The sequence below is a fragment of the Drosophila montana genome, unplaced genomic scaffold (assembly GCF_035044405.1).
Source record: "Drosophila montana isolate Dmon_TW-CO22-7 unplaced genomic scaffold, ASM3504440v1 contig_402_1, whole genome shotgun sequence".
NCBI classification, from domain to species: Eukaryota; Metazoa; Arthropoda; class Insecta; order Diptera; family Drosophilidae; genus Drosophila; species Drosophila montana.
This window is the reverse complement of record NW_026998739.1, coordinates 344,186-364,211: the sequence shown is the minus strand read 5'-3', so window position 1 is coordinate 364,211 and position 20,026 is coordinate 344,186. Positions and strand designations below refer to the sequence as shown.

Genomic DNA, 20,026 nt, shown 5'->3' with positions numbered 1-20,026 from the left:
ATTACTCACAAATCCTGAACTTAATTTTTGCTATTTATACACCTATTTATCTATAACGCAAAAGAAACAAAGCAATTTTATTTTTTATTTTTGAAAACCAATTCTTAAGTCGTTTGTCTTTGGAATTATAAACAACAACTTTTGTTGAGCACAATCAACCATTTCACCAGAAATTGAAATGGAAGACAACGTTTTATTTCTTTTCACTTTGCTTCTCTTTGTGCGGGTTGAGTCAGTAAATAATAAAAAAAAAACTCAAACAGCTTGCAAAACATTTGGAGAGACCGTAAAAAAGCTGTGGGATGTTTAATAAGAATCAGAAACGCTTGAAGGCAGGCATTAAAAGAGAACATGGAGGAGATATTAAAATGGACACGAGTGCCAGAACCGGGAATAATGTAATCGAACTAACTGAAATATCCAAGATGAATAAATTGACGAGAAGACAAGAATATGAAAACTCGATTAAAACTAGGGAGCTTCCGATGACCGATTACAAAAATGTTATTTCTAATGAATAATTGTTAGGCTGTGAATGTAGCACCCAAAGAATGACATTCAATTATGTGCATTTGTTTATTGATTAATTGAATAAAATGCAAAAAGTACTGCGCGCTGTCTTTTTGTTTGTATAAGGAATGAAAACCAATTGCTGTAAACGATTGCATTTATTAATAACAAAAATCTATTTGCTTTTGTTAATTACAACAACAAGAGCAAAAAAAAACGAATATTTGAAAACATTTTGTTGTAATCAAACGCCTGAATACATAAATACACAAGTGACATAAATTATATACAAGTTTTTTCTTTTTAATTCGCATAAATTAAGCGAAGCAAAAACAATACAAAAGCAAATTTTGATGTAATCGCAGTTTTTTTTTCACAGACTCGAGGGAAATCAAACTTGAATGAATTGTAAAAATAGAATTAATTTTTTATGAGCTCAGATTAAAGTTCAATGACTAATTGAGGTATTACAAATCGAATGCCTAGTACGCTGCTAACTGCGAGCAAACTTTTATTCGCATACGAAATTCAAAAAGCGTTCTATGTGATAATCCAATGCGTTGAATTTTTTCTACAAATATTTAAAGTAAAGTTAATCGTTCGATAGAAAGATAAATGTTACTGAGGTTTAAAGAAATAAATATATTATTTCAAAGATTTTTTTTTATTTACAATCATAATGAACATTGAATGTAAATTTAAATATATTATGTTTCACAAGGAATTTAACAGCTTCAGTCTTAGTTAGCTCTTTGTGAAATTCTCATTTGTTAATAACACAAGTGTTAAACATGATAAGCTTTCGGTTCAACCATTAAACAATATAAATAAATATATAAATCTTTGCATCTGATGCAGGCCATATTTAGATTTAATTTAATAATTTAATAATACTAATATAATAAAGATACCAAGCTTGAGTTATAGATTGAATCAATGGAAACAACATTAACAGCTCAACGCCAGTTGCAATTTTGATTAGAATGTCAACGAATTGACAATGCGTCATGAAATTTCACATAAAGCTTATACACTAATTGCCATAAGTATACGCACACACACACACACACAGGCGATTATAAGTGCTGCCGTTTTAAATGTGGCAAACCGCAGGGGAAATCTCGAAGTGCAGCTGCCGTTTACCCAACATTTAGTTGTTTTTATTGATAAGCAGCTGGTGAATTGCGTTTAAAGAATTGTATATTATATGGTATGTGTCCGATATGGATATATATTGTGTAAGGCGATGGCAATTTGTCATAAATCACATATGAGTTGACGGGCTTGGGGGGAGGAGCCCTGAAATGAAGACAATGGCAATTGTCATTCATTTCAGACAAACTTTTTACATTTTAAGAATGCGATTAATACCCTTACTCATAATCTTTTAGTTATTTTATATACTCTTTATTAGGTCAATATCGCTTTATTAACAATCATCTTCGTCTTTCGATATCTTTGTGAACTTTAGTCAAATATTTCCTGTTTGCTGTAGATAATATATATGTAATTATATATAACTGTAACTGATTCCCTTATCTCGACAATTCCTAATTAAGCAAGTTTCAACTTATTTGCTTCCACTGTTGTCTACTGGTAAGGGCATTTCAGCTTCGGCGAGCCGAAGTTAACTTTTCTTTCTTGTTTTTATTTGCGGTACGTGTCAAGTGCAACCGAATAACAAAGGGCAAACACACAGAAGCACACACACACACACACACGAGCACACCCACCGCCCACTGTCATTGGCACACGCCCATTTCTAGCTGCTGTTATGGCCCCATTTCCTCCGTTGTTTTTTCTTTTCGATTTCCACGTATGATTGACTGCTGGCCCAATATATCTGCAGCTATTTGTTTTGTATCTGGCAGATACATGCGCCAGCTATGCTGTAAATGTGTTACAGTCAGCACTCGATATGCAATGCCAGTTGACATTTAGTGTAACGCACATATGCATATATTATATACATATCTGAATACTGTGCTGATAAATCCTTTAAGCTGGCTGCATATCATGTCAAGCGCTTTGGGCGGTGCTTCAAAATTGATGAGTGGCTTTAATAAAAGGGCGTGACTTGCTCTAAATAGCGCTGCCAAACGCCTGACAAGCTCTAAAAGTAATGTTTAACCGGAAGAGTTCTGGCAGGGGGGGGGGGGGGCCAACAACTTACACGTGTGCGTCGTTAGCCGTGACAGGTAACAGGATGAATCCTGCGACTCACAATTGCAATGCTCTGTGATCCCCCCTAGAAATGTGATATTTTCTTGTCGTTTATTTTTGTACGGCTTGAGCGCACATAAAAGGGGCAACTGCGTTGCTTTGGTTATCCTGGCAATTGTATTTGAATTAAGTGTCGCAGGATGCGTAAATGCGGTTACTAAGTCAACGCCAGATATGCCAAAAAGCGGGTGGCTATAATAAATAACCACGCATTTGATTCTGGCATGAATTCTATTTAGTTGCTTAGATCTCAGCTTGATATTTGTTTTATTTTCCTTTATATGAGAGCATATTCAGCCTTTCATAACTTTGACGCTTCTTATTTCATAATCAAATTGCCGTATTTAAGGACTCAATAAGTTACAAAGATTGTAATTAACTTTGCTTGTTATGAAAGTGGTTCATCTTATCGAGTCTTTTAAACTCTTGAGTATATAGTTTCGAATTCGGAATACCTAAAAATAAAAATGTCAGGCACTGCTGGCAGACGAGCTGGCAGAATATTATAAATTGTATTTTATATCTATTACAAAACATGTGAATAACATGTTGAAAATGTAAATAGAGATTTGTGATTTAGGCTTGAAAAACATTTAAATCGTCTGGCTAGACGCCTTCTAAAATTGGAGGAGTTCGAATACTTTTTCAAATCTTAGACTTGTTTTAAGTCTCTTAGAAAAACAAATTTGTTTAATTCATTCGAAAGAACATGAAATAAAATTTTTCTACAAATTTCTATCTCTATATATAAAACTGTTTGTCCTGACTGACTGACTGACTGACTGACTGACTGACTGACTGACTGACTGACTGATTGGTGATCAACGCACAGCCCAAACCGTAAGAGCTAGGAAGCTGTAGTTACCTTATGTGATGTAGGTGCACGTTAAGACGGGGTTTCGGGAAATTCCACTCGCAAGTGTGGAAAAATCGCGAAAAACGTTTGTATGTAACTTTTTGGTTTACCATCCCATCGGCCCCAAACTTATTTTCAAAGATCTTTGTTCAAATTCATTTAAGGGGTGTTTCACACTTTTCGAAAAATCCGTTCCTCCTTGGTGGAAATGGAGGTCAAAGATTTGGTGGGTGACGTTTCGAGCTCAAATTCATTTCCAGTGATCTATATGAAAAATCATTTGAGACGTGTTTCTCACTTTTCGCAGAATTCAAACTTCTTCGGGGGGAATGCGATTTAAAGATTTTTTGGGCGAAGTTTTAAGTTGTGTCCGATTTGCTTCAAACTTATTTTCAAAGCTCTACATAAGAACTTAATAAACACGTATTTTAGCGATTTGGAAAATTCCACCCGCAACAGTGGTATATTGGCGGAAAACGGTTGTATGAAAGTTTTTTGTTTACCATCCGATCGGCCCCAAACTCATTTTCAAAGATCTATATTCAAAATCATTTGAGGGGTGTTTCACACTTTTTGAAAAATCCATCCCTCCTTGGTGCAAATGGGGTTCGAAGATTTTGTGGATGACGTTTAGTGTTCAAATTTATTTCCAAGGATCTATAAGAAAAATCATTAGAGACGTGTTTCACATTTCTGGCAAAATCTAAACTCCTTCGGTGGAAAATGCATTTTTAAGATTTTTTTGGTGAATTTTAAGAGTTTTCCGATTTGCATAAAAGTTGTTTGATTCCCGTCCGATCAGTTTCAAAATCATTTTCAAAGCTTTTTTGATTTTATAACATACGTGCCACGGGCAAGGCCGGGTTATACCCGCTAGTAGTACATAAACTTCTAAAGTTAGTGTATCAGATTTATTCGATTCTAAGGTTTCAAGATGACAAAATTTGAATATAAGTATCCCAAACGTTTTCATGCTTTAAAAAAATAAATCAAAACTGTATTAAAATAAAATTGTAGACTTAAATATTGAAGGAAAAGAGATTACATTTATTCTTTTTTTTTTTTTGACGTAGCCCCAACGCATTTTCAAATCTCAACATTTCAATCCCTAATCGATTTTTAAGCTCCATTTCCACTTGCCTTTCTGGTGTTTGGCATTTCGTTAGCCCAAAGCGCAAAATACATTATTTCAGATACCGTTTGCTCCTACGAGGCGATAGGTGTTGTTGCGGTTGCCATTGAGATATATTTGTAGGAGGGTTACAGTGCCTGTGGCACCGTTTGCTATATTTGAATTTAGCTTCATTTTGATGGGAAGTGTGGCAAAAATCTGCGCTATGTTGAGGTAACCCAACGAGTTTTGGTGTGAGTGTGTATCTGGGCCAACTCTATGTAATTCAATAAGGAAGCTGCCGACTAAAAATGCGCCTAAATTAGCTTTTATGTGCAAATTATGCCGCCTCATTATGCCGAATGGCCAAAATAACAATCAAAGTGCCTCGGATAGAGAATGCCGAAAAAAATTTAATTAAATTATTAAAGCAACGCGGCAAGCCACAAGCCACGCAGATAAACAAATAAACAAACAAACAGACGGCAGACAAAGGCACACAAAACTTTCCCAGCTGGAGAAAAGGGAACAGCCTAAGGGAGTGAATAATGAAAGTCAAGTCGAGTTACGAGCGAGAAACACAAACAAACATTGGACATTGCGCACATTCAGATACATTATGCACAGACTCTTAGCCATAGATGCGAATGCGAAATGTGACTGAGGAAATACCGAGAAAAACACAAGGAAACAAAAATGTCCTTCCGATGGGCTGGGCGACTACAAAATGCGCTGTTCTGCACTTAAAGAAAAAATATACGATCAATAATCATTTAACAAATATTTATATAATATTATAAATAGAATAAAACTTGTAATAGTCTACTTACGACCATGCCTTAAAAAATTATTACTATGTTAGCTTAACATTTTTTGGGTTTTCTGAAAAAAACAGAATATAGAAAAATATATCTATAGATTAAAAATTGTAACGTAAAAATTTGAACGTAATTTATCCGTCAGTAATATTAAAACTGGGTTTGTTTGGCTCGAGGTGAATGTTTGGTCTTTATTCATATATTTTTAAAATAATATTTTAATTTTTTTTCTTTTTATTCATCTGTTCTATGTCGCACTTTTATTTTTTCAAAATAATTGATTTATTTAACTTTTGTTTTCTCGCTGATTTTTATGGAATTAAAAGAAAATATAACTTATATATTTTATCTACTGATTTCCGTCTGTATTAATAGCCCTAAGCTAGATACCTTGAAGCTTACAGGGTATATGCTAGAACCAGTCGGATTATCGCCACCCTCCCGCACAATATCTGGCATTAAAGTGCAGACAGCTGTTCGGTGACTTTCATTTAACACACGGCAAATTATGTGCATTTATTTTTGTTGCCACACGCAGATACATTTTGTTGGCCCAAAGATACGACAAGGTGCACAGCCAGGTTCTATCTTTTTTGTTGGCTTTTGCCTGGAAGAGGGGCACATTAATAAATGTATTTCATTTTCATTTTACGTAAACTGGCGCCAAATAGTTTCACGTGCAGTTGAGAAAACTTTGGCTCCATCAACAAAAAGGAACAAAAAAAAAATTGCTTTTCAATGTTTCTTCTTCTCGTCTTGTGTGTATCTTTAACTGTGCGCCAAGGCTTTTAACATAAAATACTCTTTCCAATGGAAGATGTTGTGGGTTATCTGACAGATACTAATAAAACATATTTAATGACTATACAAATACCATAAGTATATCAAAAGTTGTTTTAAATGTAATTTCGCATCTTGAAGACAGTTTTCAAAACGTTTTCTACTTTTCAAAGAATTAATGCAACTTGTAAATTTATGATAACTAAATTTAAGGTTAATAAAATTAAGTGATTTTATCTAAGCTTTGGATATCGATTTTGGTAACAGTTTATGAACATAACAGTATAACAGTTATAAAGCCTTAAAGGCATTCTTTAAATTGTATTTGCTAAAAAGATATCAATCTTATATCACAAGTTAAAGTTTATAGAGAGAATAATAAAATTTTGATTTCATTTAATTTAATTAGATAAAGAGTCCTATAAGCTCTAACTAACTTTAAATATGTTGGAAATTCGTTATTTACACTAAACTTTATCAGAAAATTAGACTTACTTAGCGCTTAGGTTATTTAGATATATTCGATTATGTTGCAATCGTTTGTAAAGCATTTGGATCGAAAATTGTAAAGTTTTATTGGTTTATTGTGCTAAATATATTAAAGCTACCTTAAAGCTCGAAGATGGCTCTTCTCTTTAAATAACTTCGTTCCGAATTATTCAATATCAATTCGCATTATATTATTTAGGTATATAGGGCATTTAGAATTCGTCTTTATTGCTCTTTGGACTGCTGCTGTTGTTGCCTGCTGGCACTTCATTGTTCCGGCTGCTGCCTTCGCCTTTATGCGTTTTCCACTTTGTGTCTGTCTCGCAATTTTCTTATACTTGGGGTTATGCCTGCTGCCAGAGGGCTGGGCGCATATATAGACCGAAGGGATTGGGGGGTTGTTTTTGGCAATTTTGCTTTTATTTTTATTGTCTGCTGCTGTTGCTGAGGAGTCGTCGACTTTTTGTGCTGCGCGCTTTTTTGGGCATTGTGTGGCTGCCGCTGCTCCAGCTGCTGCCTCTTCGGCTGCTGCGTTGTCTGTATCTGTGTGGCAAAGTTTATTTTCATTAGTTTTAATGCTGCTCATTATGCTCATAGCTATCGTCTCGGATGTCTACCGCTGCGTCGGTGTTTGTAACTGTGGCGGTATCTGTATCTGTATCTGAATCAGTGTCTGCATCTGTATCTGTGTCTGCTCGTCGCTTCCCTTTCGCCTTAGGGTGCACATTGTGTGCATAGCACGGCACAACTGATTGCTGTTAATAATAATTGTCGTCGTTGTTGTTGTTGTTGTCGTTGCGGTTGTTATGCCAAAGTCAAACCCCGACCCCAACTTCAATTCCGTGAGTTGTGGCAAAATATTTTTGATGGTGCGACCCATCGACAACGCAATTTGTGCTGCTTACCTATGCACAGTTAAAGGAATTTTTGGGATTCGGTAAAAAGGTGAACCATTATAGATATCTGTGACGCACATAAATGGACATAAATAAAAAATATCTGGCCATTTTTAATGTACGATTTAAATTCTTAAAATGAAATTTCATTGAAATATTTAAATTCTATCATTAATCTTTATATCTATCAAGCTTTAACAAATTGTAAATGTCTTTCACTTTCAGCTTAATCCATTTTATATCCAGACTTATCAATCAGCTCCTAGTCGCCCTTTTTTCTATTTGAAAAGTGGCGTTTGGCTCAATTTTGCTAAATAATTTCCGATAAGCTTCAAGTTTCAAAAATATTTCATTCTTTTGCCGCGCCCCTCGCCCGCAAAACGTTTCACCCCGTCGAAAAATGTTCATTTGATTTACATAAAATTGATTAACGAGCGGCAATCAACCGGGGCCAAACCACAAAAAGGGTTAAAGAGAGGGAAATTTATTAAGTTTCGGGTTCTTTTGAAAAATGCCAAACAGAATTCCATTTTTTAATAAGCTTGTAGCGGGTATTATGAGTTTGTCCGGAAATGTGGAATACATTAAATAAAATAATTTAAAATAAAATATATATAAAATAAAATAAAATATGTATAAAATAAAATATATTTTTAAATAAAATAAAATATACATAGATCAGGATAACGAGTTCATATAACAATGTTCGCCTGACTATGCCTATGTGAATTAATTCTCTATCGCAGATATTTTGATCAAATTTTAAGTACAAATTAACTTTTGCTATCAGTTGTAAATACAAGTACAGCTGACATAAGACCAATTTTTCATAAAGTGAAAACTGATATTTTGTGTGTGTTATTCGAATATCAATAGTTTTATTGTTAATATCAGATCATATATTGAAATAAAAATTAGATTACATCTGTCCCAATCTAAAGTGTATTTGATGTTCGACAAACCCAATGATAACTTTGCTATTGCGTTTATTTCATTTTCTAACTGATTTTATCAGATGTTTCAGTAAATTGAACACGAGTCGCAGCTACTAAAATTTCATTTTTATGAAATTGCGCTTGGCTGGCAATTTCAGCCGAGTTATAAATTTGTTGGTGTCGAGTGTTGAGAATTGTAATGCGAGCGGGCCGGGTCGCATGTGTCTTGAGGCGCTCGTGTGTGGCTTAAATGCTTGGCTCAGTGCGAACGCACATGTTCAGCATGGTGTCAAGGCCGTGGTGGAAACGCGTTCTTAACAATTTGCTACCCTTCACGGCAAGGTTTTTTTTTCGTGTTCTGCCTCTTCTTCGTCTCTGCTGCTATTTCGGGTTTCGAATTTCCGGTTTTTGTGGAAAATCCAAGTCAATGACAGCAACGCCGCCGTTGACGCACTGGCAATTAGTGGCATTGCACAGTGTCTAAAAAAAATCGACGCACAGCGCACACATTCGTATTTTATGTACATATATTAATCTATTTACGTTTCGTTGAGTTTAACAAATATTTGATATTTATGTTCACCGATCAACAAACATTTATAAATATGAATATTTTTTCATGTTGGAAGAGCTGCTCTATCAATAACTTTTTGGCACTTTTATTTATATTTTACATTTGCATGCGGATTGAAATAAAAATCTTCAATATGGCTTCAACTAAGTGTTGTATGAATGTGTTTTCATTTAACTTTTAACATGAAAAACAAAAGAACCGAACGAAATTTGCATGTTCTGTAATCAAAAAAAAAATATAAAAGGAAAATGTTACAGTAAGACTGTATTGTTAGAATTTTATCATTCCATATACAATTGTATTTATATGTAATTTTCTAATATGACACGACTAAGCACTAAAAGTAGTTTTTTGGAAAATTGTAGCCAAAAAAGTTCGATTGAGTCAAAAAGAGCTATATAACATGGGTTTCTGTATGCCAGCAGTATCTGAGTTTGTCTAGTTTGTTTTTTAAACTCTATTCTGGTTTCGGGAATTTGGTTGACTTGACAAAGCCGACATTTAAATGTAAATTCGCTTAAATCGGATTGCAGCTTTTTGCTGTTCCATCTCAATTTCTCTCTTCGCTCTCCCTCTCACTTCCTCTCTCTCTCTCTCTCTCTCTCTCTCTCTCTCTCTCTCTCTCTCTCTCTCTCTCTCTCTCTCTCTCTCTCATCGCTGCCTTTCTATTTGAACTTTGCAAACAATGCATATAAAAAAAGGATCAATTGAATTAAATAGGCGCAGGAAAAAGAAAACCGAACAAACAGTACCATAAAAAGGGAGGGCACGCCCAATTGCACGGATTGCAGCCGGGAAACCATTTTACTCTATTTTTGCCCTTTATTTCAACATTCTATATAAAGTATTGTATTGTATGCAGCGCATACATACATATGCGTAAAATATTTGGTCAAAACGATTACCAAACAATTGTTGGGGGGGGACAGCGCCATAAAGTCAGCCAGGCGCACGCTTCAGTTCATTTAAATGTGATTTATGTGCCATGTGCAGGGAGCTCAAAACTGAACCCAAACGAACCGAGTCCGAAGCTCAACTGACTGACTGACATTTCCTCTCAAAGTGCGTGGCATCATCACAATTAACATCTTTTTTGTATGTACTTGAAAAATGGCATTAGCAACAGATTGCGAAACTATCAAGATTAACGCGCTACCAACAAATTTTGAGAGAGGTCAAGAAAATAATTTTGTAATAGGTCTATTGGGACATATCCTTGAAGAAGTATGAGCTAAGGAGCTGAAATTTGGTATGCGCAGCTGTCATTAAACGCTACATAACAACGCAAACCAAATTGGCTTAAAATAGTATTCAATGGCAGGAAGATTTTGTTTATCATGGGGGAAAGCATGAAGAACCGTCTAAAACTTATGATTGAGCGCTTGTGGTTATGCTTGGCAAATTTGGAAAGTAGTTTATTTTTTAGCAATTTCATTGAAAAATGCAAGCTATTGTTTAAATTTTAGATACATTTTGATAGAGAGTGTCCAAGCGATTTTTACTAGTGAATTGTTATGAATCACTTAGGCTAGGTTTTGATTTTTTAGGTCCCAGTCGAATTCACTTACTAAGAAAAAAGCCGCCTATAATATATATCCTATATATACCTGCTAGGAATGAAAATGTAGAGTTTCTAAGGTGAATCGCCTCAATAAATCATATTAACCCCAACTAGACCTAAAAACTTTATAGCCAGGACTTTAAAATAAAAAAAAAAAACACAATAAATTAACGCTTATATAAGTTTATTTTTTATTATATATAGAAGAATATATAGATTATATTTCAATAAGCTTTATTTTTCAAGTTTCTGCGGCAGATGTTGGCCAATCTCTTAAACGTTTTGGTCAATGTTTATTTTTTTTATTATTAAGTTTCACATAGTTCATGACCCAAAATGTAAGTCAAGCCTGAAAATTTTAATAAATCTGATTTGTTCGTGGCTACGATTTTCATTTTTCGCTCTGGTCGAGCGCCTGGCTATAAATATATAAGTTTCTTTTGTTAATTTTTTTTTTTGTGTATTTTGCTTTATAAGGCAATTATTTGTGTGTGCCTCTCAGTTGGCCACTTGTCGCTCTGACTGTCTGTTTTTAGTCGGCTCTGTCGGGGCTTTGTACATCATGGAAAAACTTAATTGAATTACGCCTTTGTTTTCTGCAATATGAGAATAAAGCGACCCAAACGCAACGCAACACGACACGACGCGACGCGACGGCTGCTGTTGAAGTGTGCTCTCCAAAAATGTTTCACTGTGCCAGTCATGTTTGGACTGTTGGTGGGTTGGTTTTTGCTGTTGGGGCACACGATTTCAAGTGGCTGTTATTAATATATTATTTATGTGGGCTATTTAGGGGTTAAATTGTAGGGTAGGTTACCCTCTTGGCGAGCGTTGTACTCCCAAAGGGGTTGCAATTGATTTATAATCCGTTTTTGTGCGGTCTCAAATTACCACAAAAGCAACAAAACTCTTGAAAGCAAATGCCGTTCGATAATAGAGATTTAAAACCGCATCCAACGATGACTTAGAGATGACAATAATACAATTAAGCTGCTTGCATATATTAAATGTGGATTGGGTTAATTTAAATTATATTACAGCATACATCGATAAATATAGAAATTTAAAATGAACAGAAAATTTCCGAGAGAAAATAATGACGAACATGCATCGATATTATACACATTAGATATACTATATATGAATATCGTTCAGTTTAGCGAGCTATTAAGTGTGACTAAGACTAAACAATTTTTAAAATATATGCAAGTCAAGTTAAATGGAAAATTAATGTATTTTTCGATTATATTTTTAAACTGAGCAAAAAGCTGCGTTTACCAGCAAAATGCTCGCTTTAACAGCAACAAAAACAGAAGTTTGAGAAGTTGCGAACACAATTGAAATACCCATTTGCTCCCCACATCTGCTCCACGGGCTTCGGCAAAGCCAAATTGGTGTCTTGGCCTGTAATAGCCTTAAGCTAATGCCTTGAGCAGCTGCACAGACATTGCATAGTGGTGCAGGCACAGCTTGTTAAAGAGATTGGAAATAAATTATTACAAGAGTTAAATATTCGAAGCTTGCACGTTAGGTAAATAAAATAATTATTTGCAAAATAATCTACATTAGATTTACAGTTTTTCTGTTAACCATAAAACAATATTAAATGAAAATCGAATGCAGCAATTGGAAATATTTTATTGAACAATTGAGTTAACTTCCATTTGGTATACGTATTAATTGTATTTTATTTTTTGAACTACCTAAATTGCTCCTTTATGGTTTTAACTTTACTTTATTACTAAATAATTTATTTAAAAAAAAAAAAATTTGTTCTCCTCGAAAATATAATAAGATTACTTTAGGTACATCTTAATTCTTTACATAAGCTTTATTTTACGCTTATTTATATGTGCTTGTTCCACAGTGCAGCGCAAGGGAAATGCAGCCGCAACTGCATAGTTTCTCTCCTCCCCCGCCGTAGCTCAATAAACATTAACATTGCACAATGCACAAGCTTTAAACATTTATTACTTAATACAATTTAATTTCCACGCCATTTGCGCAATGTGCAGTTGGTTGCCATTGTGGCAACGTTGACAACAACAACAACAACAACAACCACAACAACAGCTACAATACACAACGCGTTCCAGCAACTACAACCCACAGCTGCTCCGAGGCGATACACAGACCGCAACACAACGACCGAAACGATGGCACACATATTCCTTATTTTTTTACATACCCTGTAACCTGAATAAAGAGCATAATATAGTTGTGCAAATGTAGGTAACCGATTAAAGGAGATGTTTACGGCTACTTCAAGTAAATGAATCAATAGACGAGCCAATGTAGATATCGATAATTAGTCCGTATCTCCAAAGTTGATTAACTGTCGATTACCAAGTTCCAATGTTTTGAATGTGATTTAAAGTTTAAAATGGCTTTCCATTTTTGATAATGATCAGACAATTAACAGGGTATCTTCTGGCCGTGCAGCTTTGCCTTGATGATTTCTGATTTTATTTTATATTTTATAATTTTCACATTGTCTGCCACACGTATTTTAAAGTAAATGTTACGAGGCGGAGCTGACCAAATGGCCTGGCAAGCCCATTCTTCCATTCTCTCCCATATGGGCATTATTATACATGATTATGGAATTTCAGCAATTATTATTAATGAAGCTATGAATGTCTCACGCATGCTACTGACAATTCACACACACACCCGCTTACCGGCGCAATCCATATATTTCCTTGTAAATTATAATTAAACCAACGCCAGCTTGGCAGTGCACATTTCCCATTGCGTATACGCAATGTGGTCCCCTCCGCTCATACATGTACGTATATATTTGCTCTAACTGTTCGTTTGCCATGCACGATTAGTTAAATTGCATTGGAAATGAAGTTGGCAGCTGCTCAACTTTTCGTCTCGTCCTCTTCTAATTTAAATATGCGCATGCAAGTCTGAGAGACATGGAGAAAAAGTGAAATGATGTAGGAAATTGTTTGCTAGCTCTCAAGCGTTAAGTTGAATTATTTAAGTCGCTGTTTTTCTTCTCCTTTTTTTGTGCATAAGAGTCTACCGAGAGTTGATTAGTCAAATTGGGTGTAAAAAGACAATTGTGACACAGGACTTTTAACAAATGTTTTAAATATATAGAAATTATATTAAACTAGTCAGACTTTTTCAGTTTTTTTTACATATTATAATAATATAAATTGGTATGTTTTTTATTTAGCATTAGTCTCAAAATTTAAAACAATTTGAACTAATTGCAAATATATTTTTATTTTGAAAAAGCATCGAGGAATTTTGTGTTCTTTTAAAGTTGTTCTTCACAGAAGACTCCTGCTTAAAGTTGGGCTGCATACTTGTTGGAAGTGAGCCGGAGAAACTTGATTCAATTACTTAGCGACTGGCAGTTAAAATAAATGGTGGCTTGAGTGCACACGCTGGATTTACTAGTAATTTACTGCTCAGACACATGCACACACAGATGCACAGACAGCTGCACACATACACACATGTGATACAGCGCATACCATGGCAGCTTTTGCATACCACTTTGACATTCTACTGCAGCTTTTGTATGCAGTTTGTCGGCATCGTTTTTTAAAAACTAAAGGTTGGGGGGCTGGTGGGGTTGATGGCTGCGCCCGCAGCTAAAATGCCGGCAAGGCAGCGACACAAAAGACTGTCTCGTTCTCCTGGCCGCAACCATTTAACAAAAAAAAAAAGGAAGAAAAAATCTAATGAATTAAAATCTGAAATGAATTAGTTTTTCAGCTACAGATTTTATGGCCGTTGGCAGTTTGTTGTGTCTGTGTGTGTGTAAATGTGCTTGTGAGAAAGAGTGGGGCATATAGAGAGGAATGGAAAAAATGATGAGTGGAACTGCCATTTTATCCTGTCTGTGATCAAAGGATCAAAGAAAGTGCACATGTGAAAAGCAAATGAAGAGAAAAAATGTGGGCAAAGGCACGCAAAACTCTGACAAAAGCGACTATGTACATTAAGTCTATATGTGTAAGTGTGTGTATGTGAGTTTATCTAAAAAGTAGTAAATACTCATATATTTTGTGGCAATCATTTTATCGGCAATCGAGTTGCTTATCGATATATTCGTATGAGAATATAGTACAGTATAGATAATATTGAAACCAAATTTACTTTAATATATGTACCTGAACATTATATCGAATGCAAAATATTTGAATATCGATTTAAGTTCTTTTTACTGTGAAGATACTCTAATAGATGTTTATATAATATATTAACAATTGCATTCAGCGGAATATGCGTGCCGATAATTTATTAATTTCTTTAATTGTTCACAAACTGATAATTTATTTATTCTTAAATATGTTCAATTTATCGAACATATTTCAATATTTATCGATAGACAATTACATCTTAATATATCGTAGATATTTGTTTGTTTGCTTTACCCGTGCAGTTTCTCACGGAACACGCATGCTGTTGAATGGTTAACACCTGATAACACCTTGATAGCATTGATTATATTTAGCAAAAATAATTTTTAGTTATTTGCACAACTTCGTGTGGTCATTTTTAATACTCGCCAATTGCAGAGGCGAAATGTAATTGGCCAGCGGCAGCCTCCACATAAAACATTTAAAGTCAATTAACCGACAATGCATTAACTCGCGTGAGTCACGCCTATACAAATAAATAATAATAGCACTTACATACACATGCATTGTATAATAACTAATTATTATTAATATTATTTAATGTTCATTTGGCCAATGTTGCAAAACATGCAAAAAAAACAACAAAATAACAACGAGAACAACAACAACAGGTAACACGAACAGATAACAATAATTTAGTTGGTGGTAATTTGTAAAACACGTCTCGCTCTTCCACCTATTCCAAAAATTGTGCAAAATAATTTTCACATTTTGGCTTTTTGCAATTAAAGCAAAATTCCATTCTCATTCTCATTTGTTGTTCGCATTGTTGCCCACACCCTCAGCCGATTTCCCCGCAACATTTGTGTTGTATGCAAATGTGAACTTTGCGTTAATTAGACGTGCACAAAATAAACAAAAAACAAATCGAAAAATTCGAATGCAAATAAAAATAATAGTTTACCCAGCTGAAATAGACAAAATACTGTGGCATCGTGCACAAAAACAAGAGAATGTTACCTAAATTAATTTATGCATAACATCAAAGAGAAATCGCTGATATTTTATGAGGATGCGAGTTTCGTGATATTAAAGATTAATCGAAAAGCAAATTTTTCATAACAAAAGTTACATTGGTAGAATTTAATTTAATATAAATAATAATTTTTTATTTTTATTATATAGATATATATATTTATATATTATATTATTTTTATATTATCTGCATATAAGCTTGAAACTAAATGTTCTTTTATTAAGTTTACCTAATTTAACGATAATTTTCTTCAGAATAAAAAAGTCTTGAGTTTTTTAAGTACAGGTACATATATGTTGGGCTGGCAGCTCTGCCAGATAGAGATATCGATGAGAGCCTGTAGCAGCCGATAAAATGTTAGACGTATCTTATGTAACAGAAGGAAAGGTACGAAAACAGGGAAAAGAGTTGGGTTCGAGCTTCTGAAGCGAAGAAACGGGCATGTGATCTCGCTGACCATAAGAACTATAATTTATCAAGTGAATAAGAGAATATGTATATAGATATTAAACTAAAAGAAGTGTGATCAGAGCGGCAGACCACGTAGCTGGTGGATTGCGATCGGAATAGTTTAGCCAACATGAGAACCTTAAGATCCCATGCCAGAGACCAGTTATGAATAAGCCAAGGTGCTGTTGCGCCATAATAAACAAGCGAAGCTAGCTGGTTAGCCCAGTTATTCATAATTGCTTATCAAATATTCATAAAATAGCTGTTCCTTTGTTTTTTATTTTTAACTATTACTTAGCCCAATTAATCGCAATTTCCTATTACAAAGTAATGGGCTTATTGCACTTATTGATAAATCATATGTTTGTGACTCTTGCACTGAGTAATAGGTTATCGTTGAAAGTGTTATGTGTCACATTAAATTATAGTATATTTATTTCGATAAGTCAAACATTTGAGAATATTTTACTTTTCACTTACAATTTGCGTCCTGTCGAGTAAATTGTCACAAATAAATATGTATTTAAATTTGAAAATCATTTAAAATGTTTCTTTTTTTTTTTTTTTTTTGTTTGTTTATTGTATTGAATCAAAAATAGCATACATTTTTATTACAACACAGTTGGCTTAGGTGATATTACGCCAAGCCTGGTTGAGTCCTCAGGATTTATCGATTCTGAAACCATTAATAACTCAAAGATCCCTTGCAGAAGCTCATTTGACCGGACACGTACATGTTTTATTGTATCAAAAATTCGTTTCCTTTTTGTGTATATTACTTTCTAGTTGGCAAATGTATCCTACAAATTACGATTATTGAATTTAAAAAAAAAAAAATAGTAGCTAAAAACAGAATCTTGATAAAGAATTTTCAAAAATTTGATAAAAAACACAAGCCCCTAAATTTATATAAAATATCTTGAAGGTTAATATTTTTCTTAGATGTCCATTAAATAGCATAGTTCAATAAACTATATAGTTATGTAAGCTTCTTTTTGTATACTTTGGTTTCTTCTTTTAATTATGCCAAGTAAAATTATAATTTCCACCAAAAAATGTTGAGCATTTAGCATTGAGTTTTGTAAAGAATTAAAATTTCTGTGCACTTTAAATTCCAAGGTAGGCACCGAGTTTTCTCAATTCTTAACTTTGGCTTCCGTCAAGTTTTTTTTCTGTCGTGAAGGAAACATTTTTCCCGGCTGCAGTTTACTCACTGAAGTGGTTTTTAATTTGAATACTTTAGGTTTTGTGCGCCCAAAACTCTTGAGTCCTGTCGGCCGCACAAGGTAAAGTCGTGTACTCCCTTTTTTTTTGGTAGTGGTTGGGTGGGGCTGCTTGAACCTGTGTTTTGACCTTTTTGATTTGCATTTTGTTTTGTGCCGTTTAACATTTAGCTAAATATTAAAAAATACCACAAATATTATTTTGTTTTACTAAAAAGATTTGTTTTTCTTTCTACTTGCAGGCTACGCAAAAGATATTTCCGGAGTTGAAAGAGGTAAGCAACGAGCTTGTGCCAGACACATTACGACTATCAATGCAATTTAATGGCAAACGTCTCGCTAGTTCTCTCTACCCCAACTCCTAAAAAAAAGGCACTTGTGTGCACTCACTTAACCATAAATTTGTCAAGCAAACATACTCAAAAGTAAGACTGGGTAGTCTTGCGGGCGGTGCCCGTCTATGTATAAAGCAGAAACTGAAACCGAAACTCGTAACTCAAATATTTAATACGCTTAAGAGCGCAATGAGAAATGGTAAAAGGTTTAAGTAGAGAAATATGTGAATGTCGAACTACTCTTGTAATTATACCGTAGATATTTAATAATTAGCTCTGCATGAAAATGAATGTTTTAAATAATTTTGTTATATGTTCTAGCTAACCTTATTAAATATTAACGTAAGTTTTTTAGCGCATACTAATAGGCCACATTAAAAAACTCAACACGTTTTTATTCAATAATTTTTGAAGGCTTAGAGAGCGTTAAAAATAACTCATACGAGCCCATAATCGCAGCGCGTACATTGTCTAAGTCCGAATCATTTTTGCTTAATCACTTTTACAAATATAAACAATTTCATAAATTGCCTAAGACGTTCATTTATATTACCATAATTCGTATAAGTTGTTACAAAAAAAGAAAAACAAAGCCAACGAAAAGTCTGGCTATGCTAAAATAGATACAAACTTCCTATTGCCTGCCAACAAATTGCAGCTGTGTGTTTGGGGCTTTGGGTTCGGTCTTGGGCCAGGCCCATAAACTAGCCGAAAATGCCGAAAGACCGCTAAATGTTGGCCGGAAAAACTCCATGTGCAGCTTTTACTGCGCTCTTGGACCATTCACACGCCGGCACTTCCCCCAACCAGGCTGCGAATGCTCCCTGTAGTGCAATTTATTACACGTATGTGTCGACAAAAATGTTTAAAAAAAATTGCGGTACAGTGGAAGATTAGTCAAAATCAAATTCAAATTTGAATAGGTTCTTAATACATAAAAATGGCAAACATTTATACAAAACATTTCAAAAACCCATCACAGTATTTATAGTTAATATAAAAATCTTCACATGGAAGTGAACTAAAATAAATTGCTTGTGATATTTATTTAGGTTATAGATTTTTATAAGTTACAGCATTAAAAAATGAGTAAATAATTTATTACCCATTTATTTTTGGTAACTATATTTTTTTCATTACTTGTACTCCTAGCTTGGTCCCACTGTGTTGTTAGGGCCAACTTTGCAATCGTCTCAGTCGTTTGTAAGTCCCGCTAGTCCATGCAGGTTGCGTTGTTGACTTGTCCGTCTGTCGTCTGGCTGGCTTCAATTGAAGCGCGGCTGGTGGGGTAAAGCAGGAGCTGGTGCTGCCAAAGTTGTTGCCACACATGCAAATGCTCGCTGCATACTGCACGGCGTGGTAACTGGGCGTGGCACAACACACACATACTATGACACAGAACATAAATGTACGTACGCGCACATTTTTGGCTTGGGTTTGTTTTTGTTAGCTTTTTTTATATTTATTTTATGATTCACTGTCGCGCCTGCCCGCCAGCTTCGAGTAGCTGGCTGCCTACAATGGCACAAAATCAATGAAGCTCTTGGCAGAAGCAAAATGGCCGGCAGTCCGGCCAACTCCAGCCGGCTCATACCGCCCTGGCAGTTCACTGTCATTATTTATTGAAAATATAGTTTGATGAGTTTTTACTTGGCCAACGCGCTGTACATTGAACTGGTTTAACTGTAGACACGCCTACGGACCTGGCTCAGCCTCAGTTTCAACATTCACAGCCAGCAGCTGCTGCTGCCGTTTGTTGTTCCTGTCCCGTTGCGGTCAATGTAATGGTTTTTGTGGGCTGCTTTGGCTGCGTCTGAAAATTGGTTAAATCGGTAAACTTTTGGCCAACCACTTGTTTTTCTGAGGCTTTAACTTGAAAACTATGTGGGCAGTGGCCCAAAATGTTGCCCAAAATTGCCTGCATTTGCTCAAGTTAGCTTATTTTGTTTCACATGGAGTGGATTCAAGGGCTATGGGGCTTAAGATTTTTATACTTTTATACTTTTACTGTTCCACTTATAAGCGTAGAAAATGGGTGATATTTATATTTCATATTTTCATATTTCATATTTTTAGGTTATGAAGAAAAATCTATATAAAATATATATGGATGTAATTTCAAG

General features: G+C 34.7%; 1 protein-coding gene across 5 annotated transcripts in view; it reads left to right on the top strand.

Moving 5' to 3' along the window:
* Positions 1-20,026, top strand: part of kuz (zinc-dependent metalloprotease kuz) — a 152,517-nt gene that overhangs the window by 5,439 nt on the left and 127,052 nt on the right. For all 5 annotated transcript variants that reach the window (XR_010438066.1, XR_010438065.1, XR_010438067.1 and 2 more), the window contains exon 3: positions 17,811-17,843. Coding sequence is in view for 2 of the 5 variants with exons in the window: in XM_064698273.1 (XP_064554343.1) it covers positions 17,811-17,843 (33 nt within the window). In the remaining 3 variants the exon portion in view is untranslated. The remainder of the gene's footprint in view (positions 1-17,810; positions 17,844-20,026) is intronic.